This window comes from Balaenoptera physalus (genome assembly GCF_965194825.1).
Source record: "Balaenoptera physalus genome assembly, chromosome: 2".
In the NCBI taxonomy this organism is placed as follows: domain Eukaryota; kingdom Metazoa; phylum Chordata; class Mammalia; order Artiodactyla; family Balaenopteridae; genus Balaenoptera; species Balaenoptera physalus.
Window position 1 is genome coordinate 73,744,675 of NC_138883.1, and position 20,997 is coordinate 73,765,671.

The following is a 20,997-nucleotide window of genomic DNA, read 5'->3' on the forward strand; positions in this document are numbered from 1 at the left end:
CTACTGACGTGGGTGGTAGAAACCAGGAGAGTGAATTCTCCCCCATTGTGACCCTACTGGACATTTGGGCCTGGTTCAAGAAAGGCATCAAGAGCTTAGCAGACACTGCATTCTTTTATGGCTGGAATATTGCTGAGGGCTCTAGGCTCTATACGGTGGAGTGGCTGATACGGAGAAAGGATGAGTGTGGAGTGACAAGCTATGATGGATCACTTTAGGACTCGGTGAGATGAAATGAGAGACGGGTGCCAGAAGAAAGGGCTTCCCTTCCTTGTCTCCTCTAGTTCAGCAGAAGCTGGCGAGGCCGGGTGGGGTGGAGAAGCAAGGAAAGAATATCCTTTGGAGAGACTTGAGGACCATTGCGATCCTGTGAGCAGTCGCATTGGCACTTTGCTGCGGTCCTCCCCACCACCACCACCACCAGAAGGCGCTCTTGCGAGGTTTTGGGGCCGATCTTCCCAGCTCAGGTTGGCGGCGCTCTAGTCGCCGCTTCTCTAAGGCCCGCGAGGCGGCCTGGGAGCCGCGGCAGAAAGGCCCGCCTCCGTGCGCGCAGCCTGCGGGCGCGGGTCATGGCGCGGCTCCCGAAACTCGTAGTCTTCGATCTAGGTGAGGGACTGGATTGGGAAGAGTTTCGTAGGGCACAGCTTTTTCCAAACCCTAGTTGATGCTCGCGAGGCCCTGCGCCCGCCCAGGCTGAGACCTCCCCCTCCTTCCTCTCACAGATTACACGCTGTGGCCGTTCTGGGTGGACACGCACGTAGACCCGCCGTTCCACAAGAGCAGGTGAGGCGGGGCTGGGGAGGCCTGGGGCCAGGCGGGGCCCCGCGGGAGCTGAGCACACTCTCGCCCTCTCCAGTGATGGAACTGTACGAGATAGGCGGGGCCAGGCCGTCCGACTGTACCCAGAGGTGCCTAAGGTCCTGGAACGATTGCAGGGCTTGGGGGTGCCCGTCGCGGCCGCTTCACGGTAAGAAGAGCGACTGAGTCGGTCTAATGCCGAGAGGTGCATGCATGAGAAGACTTCCTGTGTAACCCTTGGCTGCAAAAATTTAGGCGGTGCAAATTTGCAGGTGTGTATATATTTTTCGAATTGTACCCTCTCCTGTGCATTTTGTTTAATAAACATTGGCTCAGTGCCACCTGTGTCATACAGGAAGGATATGGAATTGAATCAGGGCGGAGGATGCCTACCCATTCCGGAAGAACAGCAAGTTGATTTCCCCCTGGTTACACATAATTTCACTTGCAGCCTTGGCCCTCCACTCTCCTGATCCCATCTACTACACCTTTTTGCAGGACAGGTGAGGTTGAAGGGGCCAACCAGCTACTGGAGCTCTTTGACCTTGTCAGATACTTTGTTCATCGGGAGATCTATCCAGGCAGCAAGGTCACGCACTTTGAGAGGTACGCTGAGATAAGGGGAGAAGCAGGGAGACAGAAGACCAGAGAGGCTGGAGGAGCTAAGAAGCCAGAGTGGTTACCCTCGCCGTGTCTTGCACAGGTTGCAGCAGAAGACTGGAGTTCCTTTCTCCCAGATGATCTTCTTTGATGATGAAAAGCGGAATATTGTAGATGTCAGCAAACTGGGTACTGAGTGGCAAGGATAGCCATTTGGGGAGTGAGGAGAAAGGGTTCCTAAGAGGGAAGGGGTTAGGTAGATATGTACAGGATGGATAGTTTGCATGCAAGTGACACCCCAAAAAGGTGAGAGTCATAATAGGGAGCCCTGAAGGCCTGATGAAATTGTGGCTTCTTTCTTTCTAGGTGTTACCAGCATTCATGTCCAGAATGGAATGAGCCTTCAGACCCTAACTCAAGGATTAGAGACATTTGCAAAGGCGCAAGCTGGACTCTGAGGTCCAGCCCTGTGGATGAGCCTCATTTGAGGCATAGAACTGAAAGGAAATCAGGAGGGCATTTTCAGGTGCATTTGTAAATTATTAAAGTGTATTTGTGAGTGGCAGAAGAGATCTTACCCAGTGTGTGTTGTTTCTAATTTTCTAGCGTGTGACCCGGGGTGGGCCATCCGGAGGTGCCAAGACCAGTATGTGAGGCATTAGACTGCATCAGGTTCTGCCTTCTAAACTTGTGGCAAACCCAAGACTGTGATCCCCTTATGCTCTCCCCATCCCCACACCTCTCCTGAGCTCTGTCAAGGGCATGAAGAACTCTTCCACTGGCCCCAAGTAGTGGGGTGCATTACCCTGCACATTTCCTTCCAGGAAGCAAAGACTTTGTTTTGGGGTGGGGAGGGTGAGGCGACGTTTTTATATAGTGGGAAACGAAGCGGCCGCTTTAAGAGGAGCGCGTGGGTTTGGGGCTGGTGTGTCGGGTCACACGTGATAGTGGTCTCGCTGGCGCTTGTTGATGATGTCGCCGCGGTGCCCCAAGGAAGGATTGGCCGAGGCTGGTCTCGCAGTGATGATTCCCGGGAGCAAGGCGGAAGCGTACGGGACGCCGTAGGGCGGAGGCGGGAGAGGCGAGGGTCGCGATGAGTGGGCTCGGCCGGCTCTTCGGGAGGGGTGAGCCCGGGCGAGACTAGTCCCCGGGAGGTGCTGGCCGCAGGGGGCGCGGGGAGAGCTGGGAGGCGCTGTCCTGAAAACCCCGGTGGCCCAGCAAGGCCTTCTCCCGGGCCAGGAGGCGCCGCCTTGTCAGGGCGCCTGGCTCCAGCTGCCTTCCTTCCCCCACCGCGGAGGGAAGAGCTCGAGGCCCGGGAGGGGGCGCGAGTGGAGAGCGTGGCAGCTGCGCTGGCTCCCGCTGTTAAGGCCTGGGGGACAAGTTGCTGCCTGTCGCCATCCAGTCCTTTCCAAAACACTGGTGCTTCCTTTATGCTGGGCCAGAGGCAATCTGAGGTGACCCAAGAAAGACAGCCCTCGTGAGCTCCTCTGTGGTGTGGGAAGACAAGCAAAGTCTGGCATTTACAGCGTAGTGTGGCGACTCCGTGATGGAGAGTTTCCTAAACAAGCAAAATCTGGCATTTACAGTGTAGTGTGGCGACTCTGTGATGGAGATTTTCCTAAGAACCAGGGGTGCATGGAAGAAGCAGGCACGGCGGTGGTGATCCAGAAGGCTAGAAGTATGCCAGATGGGGGGTTGAGGTTCTCCAGGAAGAGATAACCGTGCAAAACAGAGGCAGGAAAAAGTATGCTATATTTAGGGGAAAAGAGTTCTGGCTGCCCTGTGAGTGTGTGTGTGTGTGTGTGTGTGTGTGTGTGTGTGTGTGCGCGCGCGCGCGCTGAAGGAAGAGGAAAGTAGAAGTGTGGATGGAGAGGTAAACGGGGGCCAGATCATGAAGGACCCTGTGTGTCTTAAAGTTTTTTGGATTTTATTCTGTAGGCAGTGGAGAGTATGGAAGGATATTAAGCAAGCTAGGGCCTTCAGATTTTTTTTTTTTTTTAATAAGTCTGTTAGAAGTGCAGAAGATGAAGGGAGAAATTGAAATCAGATTTTTTTTCTCTAGCCCCCCTACTTCATTCAGTTTGATCCTGTGGAATCAGGACCTTGAGTATCTCCTAGGATAGCAAGTGGAACAGTAATAAAAAGTGATTGAACTCTGGTGGGGAACACGGTAATGAGGAGGTTATGCATGTGTGGGTGCAGGTGGTATATGGGAAGTCTTTGTACCTTCCACTCACTCAGTTTGCTGTGAACCCAAAACTGCTCTAAGAAAAATTAATTCTATTAAAAAAAACAAAAACAAAAACTGGAAATGACTTGAAAGGTAACTAGGAATAGGAAAAGAATATTGGCTTTGGAAATCATACTCTCACATTTCAATTCCTTTGCAGTCTCTTACTATAGTAATTGTGATTTTAGACCAAAATGTTAATAACCTCTTTATGCCTGTTTTCACATTTGTAAAGTAGAGAGAGTACGTTCATCGTAGAAAGTTGTTCGGGGATTAACAATAACACAGTCGAGTGCCTAGCACATACTATGCACTCAATAATCGGTGGCTAATATTTTTCCTTCACACAACGTGGGCTGCTCCATTGGACTCCAGAGAAGAAGGAGAGGGGGCCAACCCCTGAAGAGGCAATACAGAAACTGAAGGAGACGGAGAAGATATTGATCAAGAAACAGGAATTTCTGGAGCAGAAGATTGAACAGGAGCTACAAACTGCCAAGAAGCATGGGACCAAGAATAAGAGAGGTAATGGGGGAGGGAAAGGCACCACCAGGGAGGGCCCGGGGCGGGGAGCAAGGGCTTCTGGCTCTGATGTTCAGGGTGTGGGCTGGATCAGCCGCCCTACAGGCTTTGCGGAGGAAGAAAAGGTTGGAACAGCAGCTGGCACAAACCGACGGGACATTATCCACCCTGGAGTTTCAGCGTGAGGCCATTGAGAATGCCACCACCAATGCAGAAGTGCTTCGTACCATGGAGCTTGCTGCCCAAGGCATGAAGAAGGCCTACCAGGACATGTGGGTACGGGGGGAGGGGAGGAGGGGGCCCAGGCACTGGGGAGAGTAGCTTGATATTGTACTGTGAATCTTAAAACCTCTCCAGATGTGAATTTACAGTAGAGTTGCCTGTGATGGCTAGACCCCTGTCAGCCTCCTTGCTTAATGCAAGGCGACCTCTTTGCTGGCTGGGGCATTCTAGGGAGGAAAGATGATTTTCCTCTTTTTTTTGTTTTGTTTTGTTTTGTTTTTTGTGGTTTTTTTGGCTGCCCTGCAAGGCTTGTGGGATCTTAGTTCCCCAACCAGGGATTGAACCCAGGCCCTCCGCAGTGAAAGCGCCCAGTCCTAACCACTGGACTGCCAGGGAATTCCCAATTTTCCTCATTTTTAAAGATCCTTCAGAGAAGAGAGTGCAACCATTCCTCCCCAATGTGTCTTCTTGCCATTTCTTAGCCCAGATTTGCCTCTTTACACTTTTCCAGGGATCTCTTTTACCTAGTAGCCATGGATTTGTCAGTCTGAAGCCACAGGCAGGAGGGTCTTCATTCATGTGAGATGAAAAAGTCAGGGTTGTCACCTGATTTCTGGGCTATGTATCTTGTTCTCAGGGACATTGACAAGGTGGATGAACTGATGGCTGACATCACAGAACAACAGGAGGTGGCCCAGCAGATCTCAGATGCCATTTCTCGACCCGTGGGATTTGGAGACGATGTGGATGAGGTGATTGGGAGTGAGGGGTCAAGGAATATTGGAGAAGGCATGGGACTAGCCAGAAGGAATGCCTAAGAGAATTGTGGGACAGGTTTGGGGGAAACTCCAAAAGTGGTATGTTTTTGGAAGTAGAATTTTCCTTTGTCTTGAGTGATCTTGTCATCCCATATCCAGGATGAACTGTTGGAGGAGCTAGAGGAGCTGGAGCAGGAGGAATTGGCCCGAGAGTTGTTACATGTGGGCGACAAGGAGGAGGAACCCCCAGTCACACTGCCCAGTGTACCCTCTACACATCTTCCTGCAGGGCCAGGTACCCAGGGCTGTTCTGTCATCTCAAGGACTTGAGAGGGTGGGATAGATATGGGGAAAAATTATTCCTCATCCATCCTGCCTGAAAGGATCCAGGCAGAGAGGGTTGCTGCTACAGTTGCACAGGTTGTTGACTGCATAAGGGCACCTGGCTGAAGGGGAATGAGGACTGAAATCAGGCCTGTGCTTCACTCAGCAAACTGTGTCCTCTGGTTTAGGGCTGCAAATGCTGGGAGAAAGAGGCAGCTTCTTCTGATTTGCACAAAGGTGCTGTGGGAATTAGCAGCAGCCTAGCAAGCAAGACCATACCCTTAGGTTCTTTGCTCGGAGAGAGTGTTCACAGGCTCTGGAGTGTTATAGGAGGGGATGGTTGGAAGTTGCTGAGGCCTTAACACTTCTTTCTTTCTCTGGGTGTCCTTATCCCCAAAGCTCCCAAAACGGATGAAGATGAAGAAGCACTAAAGGAGTTGGCTGAGTGGGTGTCCTGATGAGTCTGGGCTTGTCTACCTGACGCTGCCTTCATTGTTCTCTTTTCCTTAAGTGCCAAATGCTAAGCTAAAGGAACATGGCCTTGTTGGGAGGTCCTGCTGAGGGTGGTAGTGTGACCCTGCCTGAGAAAAGGGTCTGTCGCCCTCCCATCCCTGGCTCAACCCTGAAGAAGGATCTTGGTGCAGGAGGAGCCCCTGGGCTCCCTTTGATAGCAGTTACAGTGCCCTCGTTCGCAATAAAATTGGGCGGATGGAACCCTAGTGCTTATACTGCCTTGTCTACAACTGAAACTCGTCTCCTGGTCCTTGGAGCTTTGTTTCAAGAAATGAGTAATAATGAGAGTAATGAAGGGGAGTTGGAGCATAGGAGAAATGGGAGCTTCCATTATCTCAACCTACTATGTTCCAGGCAGATACTGTTCCATCTCTCAAGCTGGTGTGTCCTAGAGCTGCCTGGTGCTGAGGGTGAGGAAACTGCCATCTGTTATTTATCCTAGAGCCGTGTGGAGCTGTCCCTGAGCCTTCCCTCATTACTTTCACCCAGTTGTGCCTCTGCCGAGAGAGCCCCGTGACTCACCAGCCATCCCCTTACAAAGCCCACTTTGAAGGGTAGGAAAGGAGACGTACGGGGATAAGGGGTCAATAGGTTTCCTTTCTCCAGAACGCATAGTTCATAGGCTTGGTTTGAACTGTCACTTCAACGTGTAGGAGCAATGATGAGGGACCATGATTCACCAGGATTGTTTCAGTAGTGGGTAAGGTGGCATTTGAAGGAGGAAGGAACCAAGATATTACATACCTCCTGTTACCCATCTCTAAAAGAACGAACATTGCCGTCCCCTTGGACTGTAGACAGGCAGAGCTGTGACCAAACTGAGCAATCAGGATAGAGCAACTTCTGCCCCACTACTTGAACATTTAGAGTGCATAGAGATAAACAAAACTGAGCATGTACTCAGCCAGAATAATGAAGCTTCCCCAAAGCAGGTGTTCCTCTGAGCACGCCCAACCCACTCACCTATGAGCCACATATGCGCTACACTGTAAATTATAATGTTGACTTAACCAGTGTCAAGATGACTGGTTACAAGCTCTGGGCAGAAACACACCTCTTACCCTCAGCAGTGTTCCCTGCTAAGGTTCCCCTGAGGAAAGAATGTGACTCTAGCTGATGGAACTAAAACAGAATTAGATTTATTTTTGGTATAAAAGATTTTTAGCCCAAGACCCTCCTGCTTTGCTCCTCTTTCAGCCCCCTCCTTCCGCCACTTTCAGGTACTGATTTCCAAGGATTGGTGACGATTAGTGGTGCTGGGGGGCTGGCACATGGCCTCAAGCAGCCTGATCTCATGGGTGGGTTGCTCAGGCTGGAACTTGAGCACCCAGGGATCCTTGATGATGTCCAGGATGGTGGCACGCTTGGTGGCTTGGCGTAGTGTCTGGAGGACCAGGTTCTAGGGCAGGGGAGAGAGAGGTCTTGGCTGAGCTGGCCCGCATTGTGCCACACAATGAGTAGCTGGACCTAAGAAAGAAGCAGGATAGCCCATCACACCACTCTGGTGAAAGGGAGTGTGGCCCTGACTTTACCCTTAAAAGCCTCCTGTCTGCTCAGAAAGCCAACACCTTGAGGGGAAGGAAAGGAAGGGTTCTGTGGGGGAAATCCTTGCAGAATCCCCTTCTGGTCTAAAGAGATAGAGACTAAAACCTGCTTATCACTCACATCCCAGGTGCAAGCCCAGAGGTTGGCCCTTTAAGCCCTCCCCACTATTCTAGGGTAGGGCAAGGGTGTGGAATGGCCCTGGTATCGGGGGGAGGCTTCCCTGGGGTTGGGAGGTCTAGGTTGGGTATTCCCTCTCTGCAGGTCACCCCTGAGGCCTCAGCCCTCCTGGGGGAGCCAGCACCTTGCACTCCTGGGAGATGGCATAGTTAGGTGGAAAAGTGACCTCCTTCTGAGTCTCTCTCAGCAGTTTCTTGAGATTGGTGTCATCGAAGGGCAGACGGGCAACCACTAGCGTGTAGAGGATGACGCCCATGCTCCAGGTGTCAGACAGGAAAGGGTTGTAGGGCAGGCCTAGCAAGATCTCCGGGCAGGCGTAAGCAAAGCTGCCACAGTAGGTCTGGCTGAGGTGGCTAAAGCAGTTCACTTGGCGGTAAGAAGGGCTACTCCGCACAGACTGGTTAGAAGGCACCATCTTGGCGAAGCCAAAGTCCGATATCTTCACGTTCTCCCTCTTGTCCAGCAACAGGTTCTCCAACTTTAAGTCCCTACCAGCGGCAGAAAGGCTGGGGGTCAGGAGAGGGCTTAGTGTTAGACTGGGAGCTGAAGGGCCAGGGGTCAGAGGCTAGAGATAAGGAAAGGCAAAGAGGGAAGGAGATGCCATTATGAGGACACAGGGCAGAGAGGAAGGAAAGTCATGGAGTTATGAGCAGAGCCCAAAGGGAAGAGAGGATGGTACCTGAGGATCACTAGGAGCTCACCATCACTTTTCATAAAGTGCTCTGCTCACAGTGGGTACTTAATAAATGTTCTTGACCGGATGATTAAAATAAAGTGGATGAATAGGCCTAGATACTGAGGAGGGAGGTCAAGGGAAGAAAAAAGAGGGTAGAACATGGAAGACGTGCATACAACCCCCTTGGGAGCCCAAAGGCCCCAGTCTGGGTGGCAGTGCCCTCACCGGTGCACGATGCCCTTGCTGTGCAGGTAGGCGATGCCCAGGGTCATCTGGGAGAACCACTTGCCAGCAAGGGGCTCAGAGCAGGCCCCATAGTGCTGGATCCACTCAAGGACGTCACCACCCTGAACCAGCTCCAGAATGATGTACACTCGGGATGTGGTCTCGATGGCCTGATAGAAGTTGATGAGATACTGGTGCCGCAGGACCTTCATTACCTGGCCCCAGAAGAGGGAGCCATCAAACCCGGGCAGGGAGCACCCTGGCTGCGCTCCCAGCCTTCTCCTACTCGCCCACTGCTACTTTCTTAGAACTCTGCAACAGAATCAAACCCCAGAGGGCTGGTGGCCTGTGGACAGACCCTATGCTTTGCACTTTTTACTTTTTGAGGGTCTGGAGGTGAGGTGGAAAGAAGCTGAATTTACATCAAGTAATTTTCCTAGCTGCCTAGTGAGTCACTCAGTTGTGGTATAGGGGTTTCTGGCTCCACCCCCTCCTAACCATACCCCTTTTGAGAAGCCTTAAGCAGCTTGGTCCCTCTTCTAGCCCCCTTTCCAACCTGTATCTCACGGGGCAAGAACTTGTTAAGATAGTCCTCAGAGGCCTTCTTCTTTGAGATGATCTTGACAGCCACCATGACTTTCTGCTTTGTGTAGTAAGCCTCATACACCGTCCCATAGGAGCCATTGCCAATGACTTTGCCCACTTCGTAACCATATTCCTCCATGACAGAGCGGTAGGCCGAGGTGGATGGTGCTTCCAAGGTGTCTCCCTTCCCCATGGTGTTGGGCTTGCTGAGAGCAGGGAGCTTTGCTACTTAAAAGCCTCCTGTCTGCTCAGAAAGCTAACACCTTGAGCCGCTGAAGGCTAGGGTACCAAAGTGAAGTTAGTCTCCAAAAGCTTGCCTATGTAGTCACACAAGTCTGGGATGCTGGGTTCAGCTCTCCACTAGGAGTTTGGAGAGGGAAGAAGGGAGAAGCAGTTCTTTTTGTCTCCACTGGCTGTTGTTACTTCTTTCTCCTCTTGGTTACGGAACTCCCCAAGGTCCCATGTTCCGCACACATCATAATTCACCTTCTATCCACCACTGGCCACAAGGCTTGAGAAGGAAATGCAGTTTGGAACATATTCATTGCTGGAGGTACCTTTATAATCTGGTGAGACTCACTCCGTGGATCTGGTCCTTTCAACCAGTCATGTTTATTGAGCACCTGCTATGTGCCAGGCAGTGTACGGAGTCCTGGGAGAAAATAACCAATAAGGCCAAGAGAGACCCTATTCTGCTAGCGTTGATAATCCAGCATGAGAAACACCTGAGTGTCAGAATATCCCAGAGAATCGCAAGGTATTGTAGAAGCATGTTCTAAGGAACCTAACTTTCAAACGTATTCCTTTTTGGGGGTGGTGGCGGTGGCTTAAAATAACAACCTTTTTTTTTTTTTTGGACAAATTCAGCTGGACTCACTTGGGTAATTCAGCTGGTGGCATCATCTCAGCTGGGCTGGTTTGTTTCTGCGTATGATCTCATTATTCAGTAGAGTAGCCCAAGTTCCCTCACACAGTTTGCACTGAATTTCAAGAGGAAAAAAAACAAGCTGCATGACCAATTGAGGCCTAGGCTCCAAAATCACAAAACATCACTTCCATACCTTTATATGCATAAAGATGGTTACAAGGATCACTCGGATTTATGAGGTGGGGATGGAGACTCCTCTTAACCTTGATATGCATTCTTTTTTAAAAATATTTATTTTGGCTGCACTGGGTCTTAGTTGCGGCACGTGGGATCTTTAGTTGCAGCACGTGGGATCTTTAGTTGCGGCATGCATGTGGGCTGTAAGTTCCCCGACCAGGGATTGAACCCTGGCCCCCTGCATTGGGAGCGCAGAGTTCTACCCACCCGACCACCAGGGAAGTCCCCTTGAAATGCATTCTTATCTTGCCTTCCATGACCCTGAACTCTACAGTTTTCCTGCCACCCCTCTAGCCATTTCTCAGGTTCCACTGGAGCCTCCCCCACCATCCATCCCTTAATCACACCCCGAGGATTCTATTATAGGCCTTATTTCCTCAGACCTTTCCGTCCTCCCTAAGAATCTCATCGAGACCCCTCATTTCTTAACTCCAGCAAGCCTTCTGCTCCCCTCCCCTCAGTGTGTTCACCCTGAAGTCCAGGGAGTAAATCTGATTTTATTCCCATAACAATTCAGTGCCTCCCCGTTCTCCTTAAGATCAAGTCCAGATTCTTTTATGTGGCTTCAAATTTGACCCTGCTTACCTCTCCGATTTTCTCTTGTAACATACAAGCAATGCTCCAGCCAAACAACTGCTTTTCCTTCATTGTTCCCTCTGTTCTGGCAAACTCCTACTCTCCCTTCAGGACTTAGCTGATGATCTGTTTCAAGGAAGCCTTTACTGACTGTTCAGGCCCAAATTAGATGTTCCTCCCTCCTGGGTGCTCCCACAGCTCCAATACTTTCTCTGACATGGTGTCTGTAATTGTTTTTCTTGCTTGCATCTCCCACTAGGCTGTAAGGGAGGTCAGCTGATGAGAGAAGGGATATGAAGTCAAAGACTTGAGAAGAAAGGCTTGTGGAGAATGGGAGAGAGCTGATTTGGAAAATGAGCATTACTGGGCAGCACTGAGGGCCCAAATGAGTTTGGAAAACACAACTTATGGACACACAATCTTAACATATCATAGTGTTAAGATTATTTTAGCATTCTGGATATAGGTATTTGAATATTAACAGACATATTGACCCAAGATTAAGGTTTCACTTAGCAGCTGCCGTGAAAGAATAATGGGAGAGAGGCATCAAGAACACAGGCAAGAATTTGGCTAAAAGGATGGAATGCAGAATCTAAGCTACTTGGGTTAGGAAGACAAGCTAGAAAAAGGCCGAAGGGCAGGGGGAGGGGTTGCAGGTCTCAGTGAAATGGAACAAGTTTGGTGGGAAAGACAGCGGACAAGAGGTTGTGGTCAGAGGGGTTATCTGGATTTAAGATGGGGGGGAGGGGGTGGCACACAGAGGAAGTAACAAAGGAAGAATCAGAGTTATCTTCCATCTTCCAAAACAAAACAGAAACTCCAACAGATTATACCATAGGCTACTGGTAAATTCCTATTTATTGATAGGCTGATCCTGCTGGCAGGGTGGTTCCAAAGTCCTGTTGGAAGCCAAATCTATATCCTCAGTCTATCAAGATGAACAACTGTCCAGGGCACACAGTGGTAAGGAGGCCCACCCAGCCCCGCCTATCCTCTGCTCCCCTGGATAGGCAGCTTGGTGGCACCTCTGTTCTCATCACTTACAGCAGGTAAACCAGTTTATTCAAGGAATGTGTATTAAGCTGCCTACTGTATACAAAAGCACTGTTAGGTTCTGAGGATACCAAGATGGATAAATTATAATCCTCCTGTGAGGAGTTAGCAATTAGCAAGGGAGACAGACACATAAGAAGTTAAAATAACAGTACGGTGAGATAAAGTTCTATAAACAAAGCCTGTAAGGAGATGTAAGGGAAGGCTTTATAGAGAAGGTGGCATTTGCACTGTTCAAAAGAAGTCTCCAGGCAGGTTAAGTAGGGAATGGTAGATTGAACAGTCTAGGCAGAAGGAACTATATATGAAGCTTGCAAGCTTGAGAAAATATGACAGTCAAGGTTTCAATTTAAATACAGGATAGGGTTCTAGAGGGGAATGTACCTGGAGAAGTAATTTAAATGCAGGTCTGAGAGGCCTAATATGCCAAGCTTTTTTTGACTCTATCCTACGTACTCATGGTTAAATTTTGCTGTGCATCAAAGTCAGAGCTTGTTAAAAAATGCTGATGCCCAGTCACCTCCTTCCCCAAGATCCTGATTTGGTGGGACCCAGGTATCTATGTTGTTTTTTATAAATGTATTTATTTATTTATTTATTTATTTATATTTTTGGCTGCATTGGGTCTTCGTTGCCATGCGCAGGCTTTCTGTAGTTGCGGCAAGTGGGGGCTACTCTTTCTTGCGGTGTGTGGGCTTCTCACTGCGGTGGCTTCTCTTGTTGCTGAGCACAGGCTCTAGGCACGCGGACTCAGTAGTTGTGGCTCGCAGGCTCTAGAGCGCAGGCTCAGTAGTTGTGGCGCACGGGCTTAGTTGCTCCGCGGCATGTGAGATCTTCCTGCACCAGGGCTCGAACTCATGTCCCCTGCATTGGCAGGCAGATTCTTAACCGCTGTGGCACCAGGGAAGTCCCGGTATCTATGTTTTTAATGTTTCCAGCTGAATCTGATGCACACCAAGATTTGAGAACCACTGTTGCAAACTAGTGAATTTAATGAAAAGAAACACACTCACAGATATAGGGAACAAACTAGTGGTTACCAGTGAGAAGGGGGAGGGGGCAATATAGGGGTGGAGGAGTGGGAGGTACAAACTATTGGGAGTAAGATGGGCTCAAGGATGTATTGCACAACACGGGGAATATAGCCAATATTTTGTAATAACTGTAAATGGAAAGTTACCTTTAAAAATTGTATTAAAATTTTTTTTAAAAAAAGAACCACTGTTGCAGGAAATAGGACATCTTTAAGACTAAAAAAAGAAAAAATCCTTGCAGCAGCGGTATGGAAAATGGATCCAAGGGGAGAGATGACCAAGAGACTAGCAAGGTGGCTGTCATGGTAATTTAGGTGAGGGGATGGGGCCTGAACCAAGGCAGCATGGAGGGCAATTTGGAAGATATTCAAGAGAAAAGCAGAGGAGGCTTGGTGGCACTGATCTTATGGGGGGCGGCTGTTAATTGTGAAGGAGGCCCAGGTTTAGAGACCAGGGGGTTGTCACTTAAAAGATTATTCCAAAGCCACTCTAAGTTACTTTTCTGATTACAAAATTCATTGATTCTCTAAAAAACTCAACCCCCTACTTCCTGGAACCTCACCTCCTCCTGCGGGGAGGAGGGCTGGGTCAGAGAGGGCAGAAGTGAGTAAATGAAGGGCTTTCCAAGCCAGAAACCGCTTGAGATTTTCCACTTTCTTTACTCGAGTAAAGGAAACCTTAAGTTGCTCCCAGGTGGCCAAAACGAAGTCACGGCCCCTGGGTCTGATCTCCAGAGGAATTTCCCTAATGGCAGATCCCTTGACAGGATAAACTTTTCCAGAGTAATCTGCAATACAAAATTAAGAGATGCTCAAACACATATACAGAGATAAATAAAGAATAAAAACATAGAGACAGAAGCAAGCATGTCAAGGTTCTTTACCTGCAATTAACAACAAGCGTCAGGCTGCCCAGTTCACGGGGTAAAAGAGCAAATACCCGATCTCTTTGCGTGCCTCTGCACCAAACCTGGCCCAGGCTTGCCTATCGTCGGACACGGGACGGTCGCTATACGGTCAGGGAGGCCTCCAGTACAGCCTTGGTAAGATTTTTATTTACGGCATTTGGTTTTTGGCGAGAGGCCATTCAGGACGGATGGCAGAGCAGCAGTGCGGTGAGATCCGATTCTAGGACCCTTGTATGGGCTGTGTCCTCTGCTGTCCTTCCACAGCGACGCCCAAAGCCTCACCCCCGCCCGGGTTGAGGACCTTGAACCGCCTCTCGGGGCTCGGCCTCAGCAGTCGGTGGCGAGTCCCATTGGTTCAGCCGGCAAACGCTTCGGGCGTCCCCTAGGTGTGGGCGCAGCCGCCGGCCGGGCTCCGGGTCCCGGGCAGTCACTGGGCGCGAGCAGTGGGCACTGCTCTCGGGCGCCCAACCCAAACCTTCCCGGGGATAGGCGGCCGGACCCGCGGCAACGCTTATCCAAAAAGGGCATTTGTGTCCTCGTAGCCAGGTCTCAACCGCAACCCGCCCTGGAAAAACCTGGGAGCTTCGGAGCGGCCTCGGCCTGGGGGGAGTGGCCCACTCCAAGCTCCAGGAAAGGAGCTTTCCGCCGGGCTGAGGTCCCCTCGGGTGAAGGCGGAAGAGGGAAGACTGACGTGTCCTGAGCTGCCCTCAGGTCGCCGGGAGGGCCCCCCACCCCGCTCCTTGCCGGGCGACGGGCTAGCCCGAGACTCGCGGGGTCTCCAGAGCTGGGCCGGGCCTCCAACCGTAGAAAGGTTCCCCAGGGAGCACTGAAGTGAGCCGGGCGCGATGTTTTGCGGTGCGGCCGCAGCCACTGCGATCAGGCACCGCGGCGGCCAGCCCCGTGGAGGTCGGTTGTCAAGTCCTCTCCAGGTCCCCCGCTAGCGCGCGGCTCTGGGGGAGACCCCGGCAGGAGCGCGAGCGCGGCTGCAGGGCCGCAGAGGCCGCTGGCGCCGCCTCGGCCAGCCCTTCCCGCGCGGAGAGCACCCCGGGGCTGCGGCGGGAAGGTGCCGGACGTGCGGGGCCGCGTGGCGTTGCCATGGAAACGGGCTGGGGCGCGTGGGGAGGTCCCGGGCAGGCGGGCTGCCGGAGGGGGGGGACCCCAGGTTGGGAGGACTACATAGCAGAGGCGGAGCCCAGTGTTCGAGCTAGAGGGACATGCTGTGGTGTGGCGGTGGGGAGGTGGCCTCCTGAGGGAGAGTCGGAAAGGCCAAGGGGAGGAATTGGAGCCATTGGCTTCAGTTCAAAAACCTGACCTGGGAAGTCATTCGATCCCTGGTTCCCATAACTGCAGGACTCCCCCAAACAGGTTCCGCTGCCTTAAGGATGACAGTCCTAGGCCACCCTGGAAGTTGGAGCTGCCGGTGGTTGCCACTCCTGCTGCTGCTGTTGCTGGGCACAGGTCGAGATCCAGGGGTGGAAGGTGTGACACACTACAAGGCCGGCGACCCCGTCATTCTGTATGTCAACAAAGTGGGACCTTACCATAACCCTCAGGAGACTTACCACTACTATCAGCTTCCAGTCTGCTGTCCTGAGAAGATACGCCACAAAAGCCTTAGCCTGGGTGAAGTGCTGGATGGGGACCGGATGGCTGAGTCTTTGTACGAGATCCGCTTTCGGGAGAATGTGGAGAAGAGAATTCTGTGCCACATGCAGCTCAGTTCCGCACAGGTCAGCCTCTCCACACTGACTAGAACTTAGCCCTCCCTCCCAGGACCTAATAACAGTGCCTTAGGTTTATGGTTTTCAAAGCACCTTTATGGAAATGATCTGATTTGATTCTAAGTACTACCTCATGTGACAGGCAGGGAAGGTAGTATTTATTATTTGCATTTGGTTGATGAAGAAACATACTTGCTCAGAAGTAACTTCTTCAAGACTACATGGATAGTGGATTGCAGAGTTGACATTAGAGCCCAGGGCTCCTGACTCAAAGCTTCTCTGTTGGTAATAAGGTCCCAACTATCACACCTACGTAGTCATTTTTTTTTTTTTAATTTTTATTTATTTATTTATGGCTGTGTTGGGTCTTCGTTTCTGTGTGAGGGCTTTCTCTAGTTGTGGCAAGTGGGGGCCGCTCTTCATCGCGGTGCGCTGGCCTCTCATTATCGCGGCCCCCCATGTTGCGGAGCACAGGCTCCAGACGCGCAGGCTCAGCAATTGTGGCTCACGGGCCCAGTTGCTCCGCGGCATGTGGGATCCTCCCAGACCAGGGCTCGAACCCGTGTCCCCTGCACTGGCCTGCAGACTCTCAACCACTGCGCCACCGGGGAAGCCCCCGTAGTCATTTTTTTGCCGTTCCTACCTCTTGGCTTCTTTAACTGGCTCCTTTACACGCTACCTAATTTTCCCTATCATGCTTTTTTCTTCAGTAATTCCTATCTTAGGGCACTTTTCCTTAGTCTACTCCAGACCTTCCTACACCTCCCTCTCCTTCTAGGCCTTCATCCTGTCAAGTCATGCTTGCTCATTTCGGAGAATCCCAACATACTAGGGTCTACCAGTGTTTCTCAGCAGGGGGCTTTTGTCTCTCAAGAGACATCTGGCAATATTTGGAGATTTTTTTTTAATTAATTAATTTATTTATGTTTGGCTGCGTTGGGTCTTTGTTGCAGTGCACGGGCCTCTCATTGCGGTGGCTTCTCTTGTTGCGGAGCACGGGCTCTAGGCACGCGGGCTTCAGTAGTTGTGGCGCACGGGCTTAGTTGCTCCGAGGCATGTGGGATCTTCCCGGACCAGGGCTTGAACCCGTGTCCCCTGCATTGGCAGGTGGATTCTTAACCACTGCGCCACCAGGGAAGTCCTCTGAAGATATTTTTGATTGTCACTACCGGGGGACGCTACTGACATCTAGTGAGAAGAAGCCAGGAACGGAGCATCTTAAAATTCATAGGGCAGCCCCCCATAACAAAGCATTTTCCAGCTCAAAATGCCATTAGTGGGGCTGCCCTGGTGGCGCAGTGGTTGAGAATCCATCTGCCAATGGGTTCGAGCCCTGGTCCGGGAAGATCCCACAAGCCGCAGAGCAACTAAGCCCGTGTGCCACAACTACTGAGCCTGCGCTCTAGAGCCCGTGAGCCACAACTACTGAAGCCCGTGCACCTAGAGCCCGTGCTCCACAACAAGAGAAGCCACCGCAATGAGAAGCCCACGCACCACAACGAAGAGTAGCCCCTGCTCTCCGCAACTAGAGAAAAAAAGCCCACGCGCAGCAATGAAGACCCAATGCAGCCAAAAATAAATAATTAATTAATTTTAAAAAAAATGTCATTAGTGCTGAGGTTGAAACCCTGCTCTAATCCAATGCCTGGGGAGGCCTTGTCTGACTCCTAACTTGCTCTTTTTAGGTGGAACAGCTGCGCCAGGCCATTGAGGAACTATACTACTTTGAATTTGTGGTGGACGACTTGCCAATCCGTGGCTTTGTGGGCTACATGGAGGAGAGTGGCTTCCTGCCTCACAGCCACAAGATAGGACTCTGGACCCATTTGGACTTCCACCTAGAATTCCACGGAGATCGTATTATATTTGCCAATGTCTCAGTGCGGGACGTCAAGCCCCACAGTTTAGATGGGTTACGACCTGATGAGTTCCTAGGCCTCACCCACACCTACAGTGTGCGCTGGTCTGAGACTTCAGTCGAGCGTCGGAGTGACAGGCGCCGTGGTGATGATGGTGGTTTCTTTCCCCGAACACTGGAAATCCATTGGTTGTCCATCATTAATTCCATGGTGCTTGTGTTTTTACTGGTGGGTTTTGTGGCTGTCATTCTCATGCGTGTGCTTCGAAATGACCTGGCTCGGTACAACTTGGATGAAGAGACAACCTCTGGAGGTTCTGGTGATGACTTTGACCAAGGTGACAATGGCTGGAAAATTATCCATACAGATGTCTTCCGCTTCCCCCCATACCGTGGTCTGCTCTGTGCTGTGCTTGGTGTGGGTGCCCAGTTCCTGGCCCTTGGCACTGGTAAGGTGATAAAAATTAATTAGGGATTTCTCTCAAGGGGTAGAACTAAGTAGGTAGTTTGTTCAGAAAAAGATCTACAGATCTTCTCTTCTGTCCAAGGTGAGGGGCAGACCTAAGGGGTGGAATGGCTCTAGCAAGGATGTGTATATTCTGTTGTGGGTTTTCTGGACAACAGAACTGGGGGATATTGTTTTGATGGAAGCCCTGGGTCTGGGAGAAAGGGAGCTGGCTGATTTCTCTGAATTTGCCGGAAGAGGGATAGGTGAGACCTAACACAGACTTTCCACTACCACACTGCAGGCATTATTGTCATGGCGCTGCTGGGCATGTTCAATGTGCACCGTCACGGGGCTATTAACTCAGCAGCCATCTTGTTGTATGCCCTGACTTGCTGCATCTCTGGCTACGTGTCCAGCCACTTCTACCGGCAGATTGGAGGCGAGCGTTGGGTGTGGAACATCATTCTCACCACCAGTCTCTTCTCTGGTGAGGACTGCCCTTTCCGCGGTGGGCCAATTTAGGAACTTAGAACACATCATGGAACCTGAGATAGAGTCAGAGTAAGGCTTTTAAGGGAATGAAAATAGGTAAAAGAAACACTAAGGAAACCATTCAAAAGACAAAACATTCATTTCTTTTTTTTTGCATAGTTAAATATTAAGCCCTTGAAATGTTTTAGGCAACGTGATAAGCACTTGACATGCCTTCATCTCATTTAATTCTCACACTGACTTTATGAAATAGGTAATATTGTCCCCATTTTACAGATGAGGAAATTGAACTTCAGGCTGGTTAGGTAACTTGCCTGAGATTATACTCCTAAAAAGCAGAGAATCAGGTTTCAGACCTAGGCAGTCAAACTCTACAGCCTGTATTCTCAACCATTACACTGAAATAACACTCTTGAATTTATCTTTTGAGACTCCCTTTTTTCCCCCCACGTTTTTTTTTTTGGCCACGCTGCACAGCATGTGGGATCCCAATTCCCTGATCAGGGATTGAACCTGTGCCCCCTGCACTGGAGGCGCGGAGTCTTAACCACTGTACCACCAGGGAAGTCCCTCCCCAAGCTTTTTTAATTTTGAAAGTGGGCCTCCCCACTCTAGCCTTTCAAGCCAGCTTGTCCTTTCAAAGGCAGTAGTAGTTTGCATTCTGAACCTCTTGTGTTTCCAACTGTTAAGTGTCTGATTTCTGTTCTACCACATTTACATTTGAACCAGGGCTTTCTGAAAACAGAGCCTTAATCAAATGAATGTCTCATACTAGGAATCACCCGTGCCACAGCAGGACAGGCCCTTGGAGGCAGGTGGATTTGTGTCACTCTTAGATCATTATGTAACGGCTTGCTTAGATCCTTAATGATAATGGGTAGGGGAGGGAGTGTTGGTAAGCTAAGGAACAAAGAACAAGACATGAAAGGGTGGAGTCAGCCTGGGAGCAGGATGTTTCACTCCTCACGCCTTTAGGTCCAGTCTGATTGGGTGCTCCCAGGGATGTAGCTCCTAGTGCTAACTCTCCCTCTCGGGCCCATCCCTGCAGTGCCTTTCTTCCTGACATGGAGTGTGGTGAACTCCGTGCATTGGGCCAATGGTTCAACACAGGCTCTGCCAGCCACCACCATCCTGCTGCTTCTGACGGTTTGGCTGCTGGTGGGCTTTCCCCTCACTGTCATTGGAGGTATCTTCGGGAAGAACAACGCTAGCCCCTTTGATGCACCTTGTCGCACCAAGAACATAGCTCGGGAAATCCCGCCCCAGCCCTGGTACAAGTCTACTCTCATCCACATGACTGTTGGAGGCTTCCTGCCTTTCAGGTATCCTCCCTTTATTCCATAGCCATCACTCTCAGGATCCTGACCTTAACTTTCCCCTTCCCTACTCACCCTGTACCGTAACCCATTGTCAGTGATAATCCCTGGTTCAGCTGTACCATTAAGAGTTCACTAAATGGTTCCTACTTTCTCCAACCAGGACTGAGCTTGAATCAGTTCAAATATGAGGGTGTCTCACTTGTGAAGCTCTCCAGAGACATTGCTCCTTTCACTATCTTCCTAGTTTCTGACTTTGGCGACACCACGTGGGGCTTAAAACCCATTTGATTACTCATCCAATTTATCGAGTACCTTTTAGTGCCAGACAAATACAGTGGAAAATAGAACAGACAAGATCCCTGCTCTCAACCTACCAAAGAAGATGTTCTTGAAATGAGAGCAGCTAATCATAGGTAAAAGAATCCCCATCAAGCCAGGAACTCCAGGGCAGGGAGTAGAGGGGGCCCACTTTCCACAGTGACCCAGTAACATGGAGGGGTGGTGGCTGGATTTTGGCCTGGCCACTGTGCTGGCAGTGCACAGCCCTTTAATGCTGTGTATCGTTTCTTCTCTTCACAGTGCCATCTCTGTGGAGCTGTACTACATCTTTGCCACAGTCTGGGGTCGGGAGCAGTACACTTTGTATGGCATCCTCTTCTTCGTCTTCGCCATCCTGCTGAGCGTGGGGGCTTGCATCTCCATCGCGCTCACCTACTTCCAGTTGTCTGGGGAGGATTACCGCTGGTGGTGGCGATCTGTGCTGAGTGTTGGCTCCACTGGGCTCTTCATCTTCTTCTACTCAGTTTTCTACTATGCCCGGCGCTCCAACATGTCAGGGGTGGTACAGACAGTAGAGTTCTTTGGCTACTCCTTACTCACTGGATATGTTTTCTTCCTCATGCTGGGCACCATCTCCTTTTTTTCTTCCCTAAAGTTCATCCGTTATATCTATGTTAACCTCAAGATGGACTGAGTTTTGGGTGGCAAAACTATCACTCTTCTTTCCCTTTCTTCATGCGCTATTGATCTCTTACCAACATCTCTTCTGATTGAGTGACTGAGTTGTGTGATGGTTTTGTTGCCTTCCCCTTTGCCCTTTGGGCCTCCCTTCCCCAGAGAGGGCCGGGAAATTATAAATCTCTATTATATAAGGAATATATATTTGAACTTTTTAAGTTGCCTTTTTTTGGTCCTAATTTTTCTTTTTACAATACCAAAATAAAATTTATTAAGAAACAGGATCCTGTAGTTGGAGGGTTTGGTCTGGATATAGGAACTCGTGCCCTGCCGTTAAGGGCACTGTCCC

At 50.5% G+C, this 20,997-nt stretch overlaps 4 protein-coding genes across 14 annotated transcripts; 3 read left to right on the forward strand and 1 right to left on the reverse strand.

Moving 5' to 3' along the window:
- The first annotated feature begins 448 nt into the window (after nucleotides 1-448).
- MDP1 (magnesium dependent phosphatase 1) lies at nucleotides 449-4,148 on the forward strand. Of its 2 annotated transcripts, XR_014260448.1 has the most exons (7): nucleotides 449-606; nucleotides 723-783; nucleotides 857-967; nucleotides 1,297-1,404; nucleotides 1,502-1,587; nucleotides 1,765-1,924; nucleotides 4,004-4,148. XR_014260448.1 is itself a non-coding variant. In XM_082449276.1 (6 exons), the coding sequence occupies exons 1-6, from the start codon at nucleotides 570-572 to the stop codon at nucleotides 1,854-1,856; spliced, it is 495 nt and encodes a 164-aa protein (XP_082305402.1). In that variant the 5' UTR covers nucleotides 449-569; the 3' UTR covers nucleotides 1,857-1,975. The 2 variants fall into 2 exon arrangements, 1 of the variants encoding a protein (XP_082305402.1); XM_082449276.1 differs by lacking the exon at nucleotides 4,004-4,148 and having other exon boundaries at nucleotides 1,765-1,975.
- CHMP4A (charged multivesicular body protein 4A) lies at nucleotides 2,337-6,168 on the forward strand. The gene is made up of 6 exons (XM_082449273.1): nucleotides 2,337-2,522; nucleotides 4,004-4,153; nucleotides 4,245-4,422; nucleotides 5,010-5,124; nucleotides 5,290-5,425; nucleotides 5,854-6,168. Exons 1-6 carry the CDS (start codon nucleotides 2,492-2,494, stop codon nucleotides 5,910-5,912), a joined length of 669 nt encoding a protein of 222 aa, XP_082305399.1. The 5' UTR covers nucleotides 2,337-2,491; the 3' UTR covers nucleotides 5,913-6,168.
- A 152-nt stretch (nucleotides 6,169-6,320) lies between these two features.
- On the reverse strand, nucleotides 6,321-14,022 carry TSSK4 (testis specific serine kinase 4). 7 transcript variants are annotated; one of them, XM_082449279.1, is made up of 4 exons: nucleotides 9,147-10,042; nucleotides 8,591-8,805; nucleotides 7,814-8,225; nucleotides 6,321-7,366 (listed from the first exon to the last, which is right to left on the reverse strand). In XM_082449279.1, exons 1-4 carry the CDS (start codon nucleotides 9,366-9,368, stop codon nucleotides 7,184-7,186), a joined length of 1,032 nt encoding a protein of 343 aa, XP_082305405.1. In that variant the 5' UTR covers nucleotides 9,369-10,042; the 3' UTR covers nucleotides 6,321-7,183. The 7 variants fall into 7 exon arrangements, 1 of the variants encoding a protein (XP_082305405.1); XR_014260451.1 differs by lacking the exons at nucleotides 7,814-8,225; nucleotides 8,591-8,805; nucleotides 9,147-10,042 and adding exons at nucleotides 10,053-10,155; nucleotides 10,866-11,583; nucleotides 13,886-13,956 and having other exon boundaries at nucleotides 7,278-7,366; XR_014260450.1 differs by lacking the exons at nucleotides 7,814-8,225; nucleotides 8,591-8,805; nucleotides 9,147-10,042 and adding exons at nucleotides 10,053-10,155; nucleotides 13,886-14,017 and having other exon boundaries at nucleotides 7,278-7,366.
- On the forward strand, nucleotides 13,850-20,932 carry TM9SF1 (transmembrane 9 superfamily member 1). Of its 4 annotated transcripts, none has more exons than XM_082449254.1 (6): nucleotides 13,850-13,988; nucleotides 15,219-15,583; nucleotides 17,260-17,881; nucleotides 18,182-18,367; nucleotides 19,421-19,694; nucleotides 20,271-20,932. In XM_082449254.1, the coding sequence occupies exons 2-6, from the start codon at nucleotides 15,236-15,238 to the stop codon at nucleotides 20,662-20,664; spliced, it is 1,824 nt and encodes a 607-aa protein (XP_082305380.1). In that variant the 5' UTR covers nucleotides 13,850-13,988; nucleotides 15,219-15,235; the 3' UTR covers nucleotides 20,665-20,932. The 4 variants fall into 4 exon arrangements, with proteins under 4 accessions (XP_082305380.1, XP_082305377.1, XP_082305378.1 ...); XM_082449251.1 differs by lacking the exon at nucleotides 13,850-13,988 and adding an exon at nucleotides 14,513-14,759; XM_082449252.1 differs by lacking the exon at nucleotides 13,850-13,988 and adding an exon at nucleotides 14,766-14,916.
- The last annotated feature ends 65 nt before the right edge of the window (nucleotides 20,933-20,997 follow it).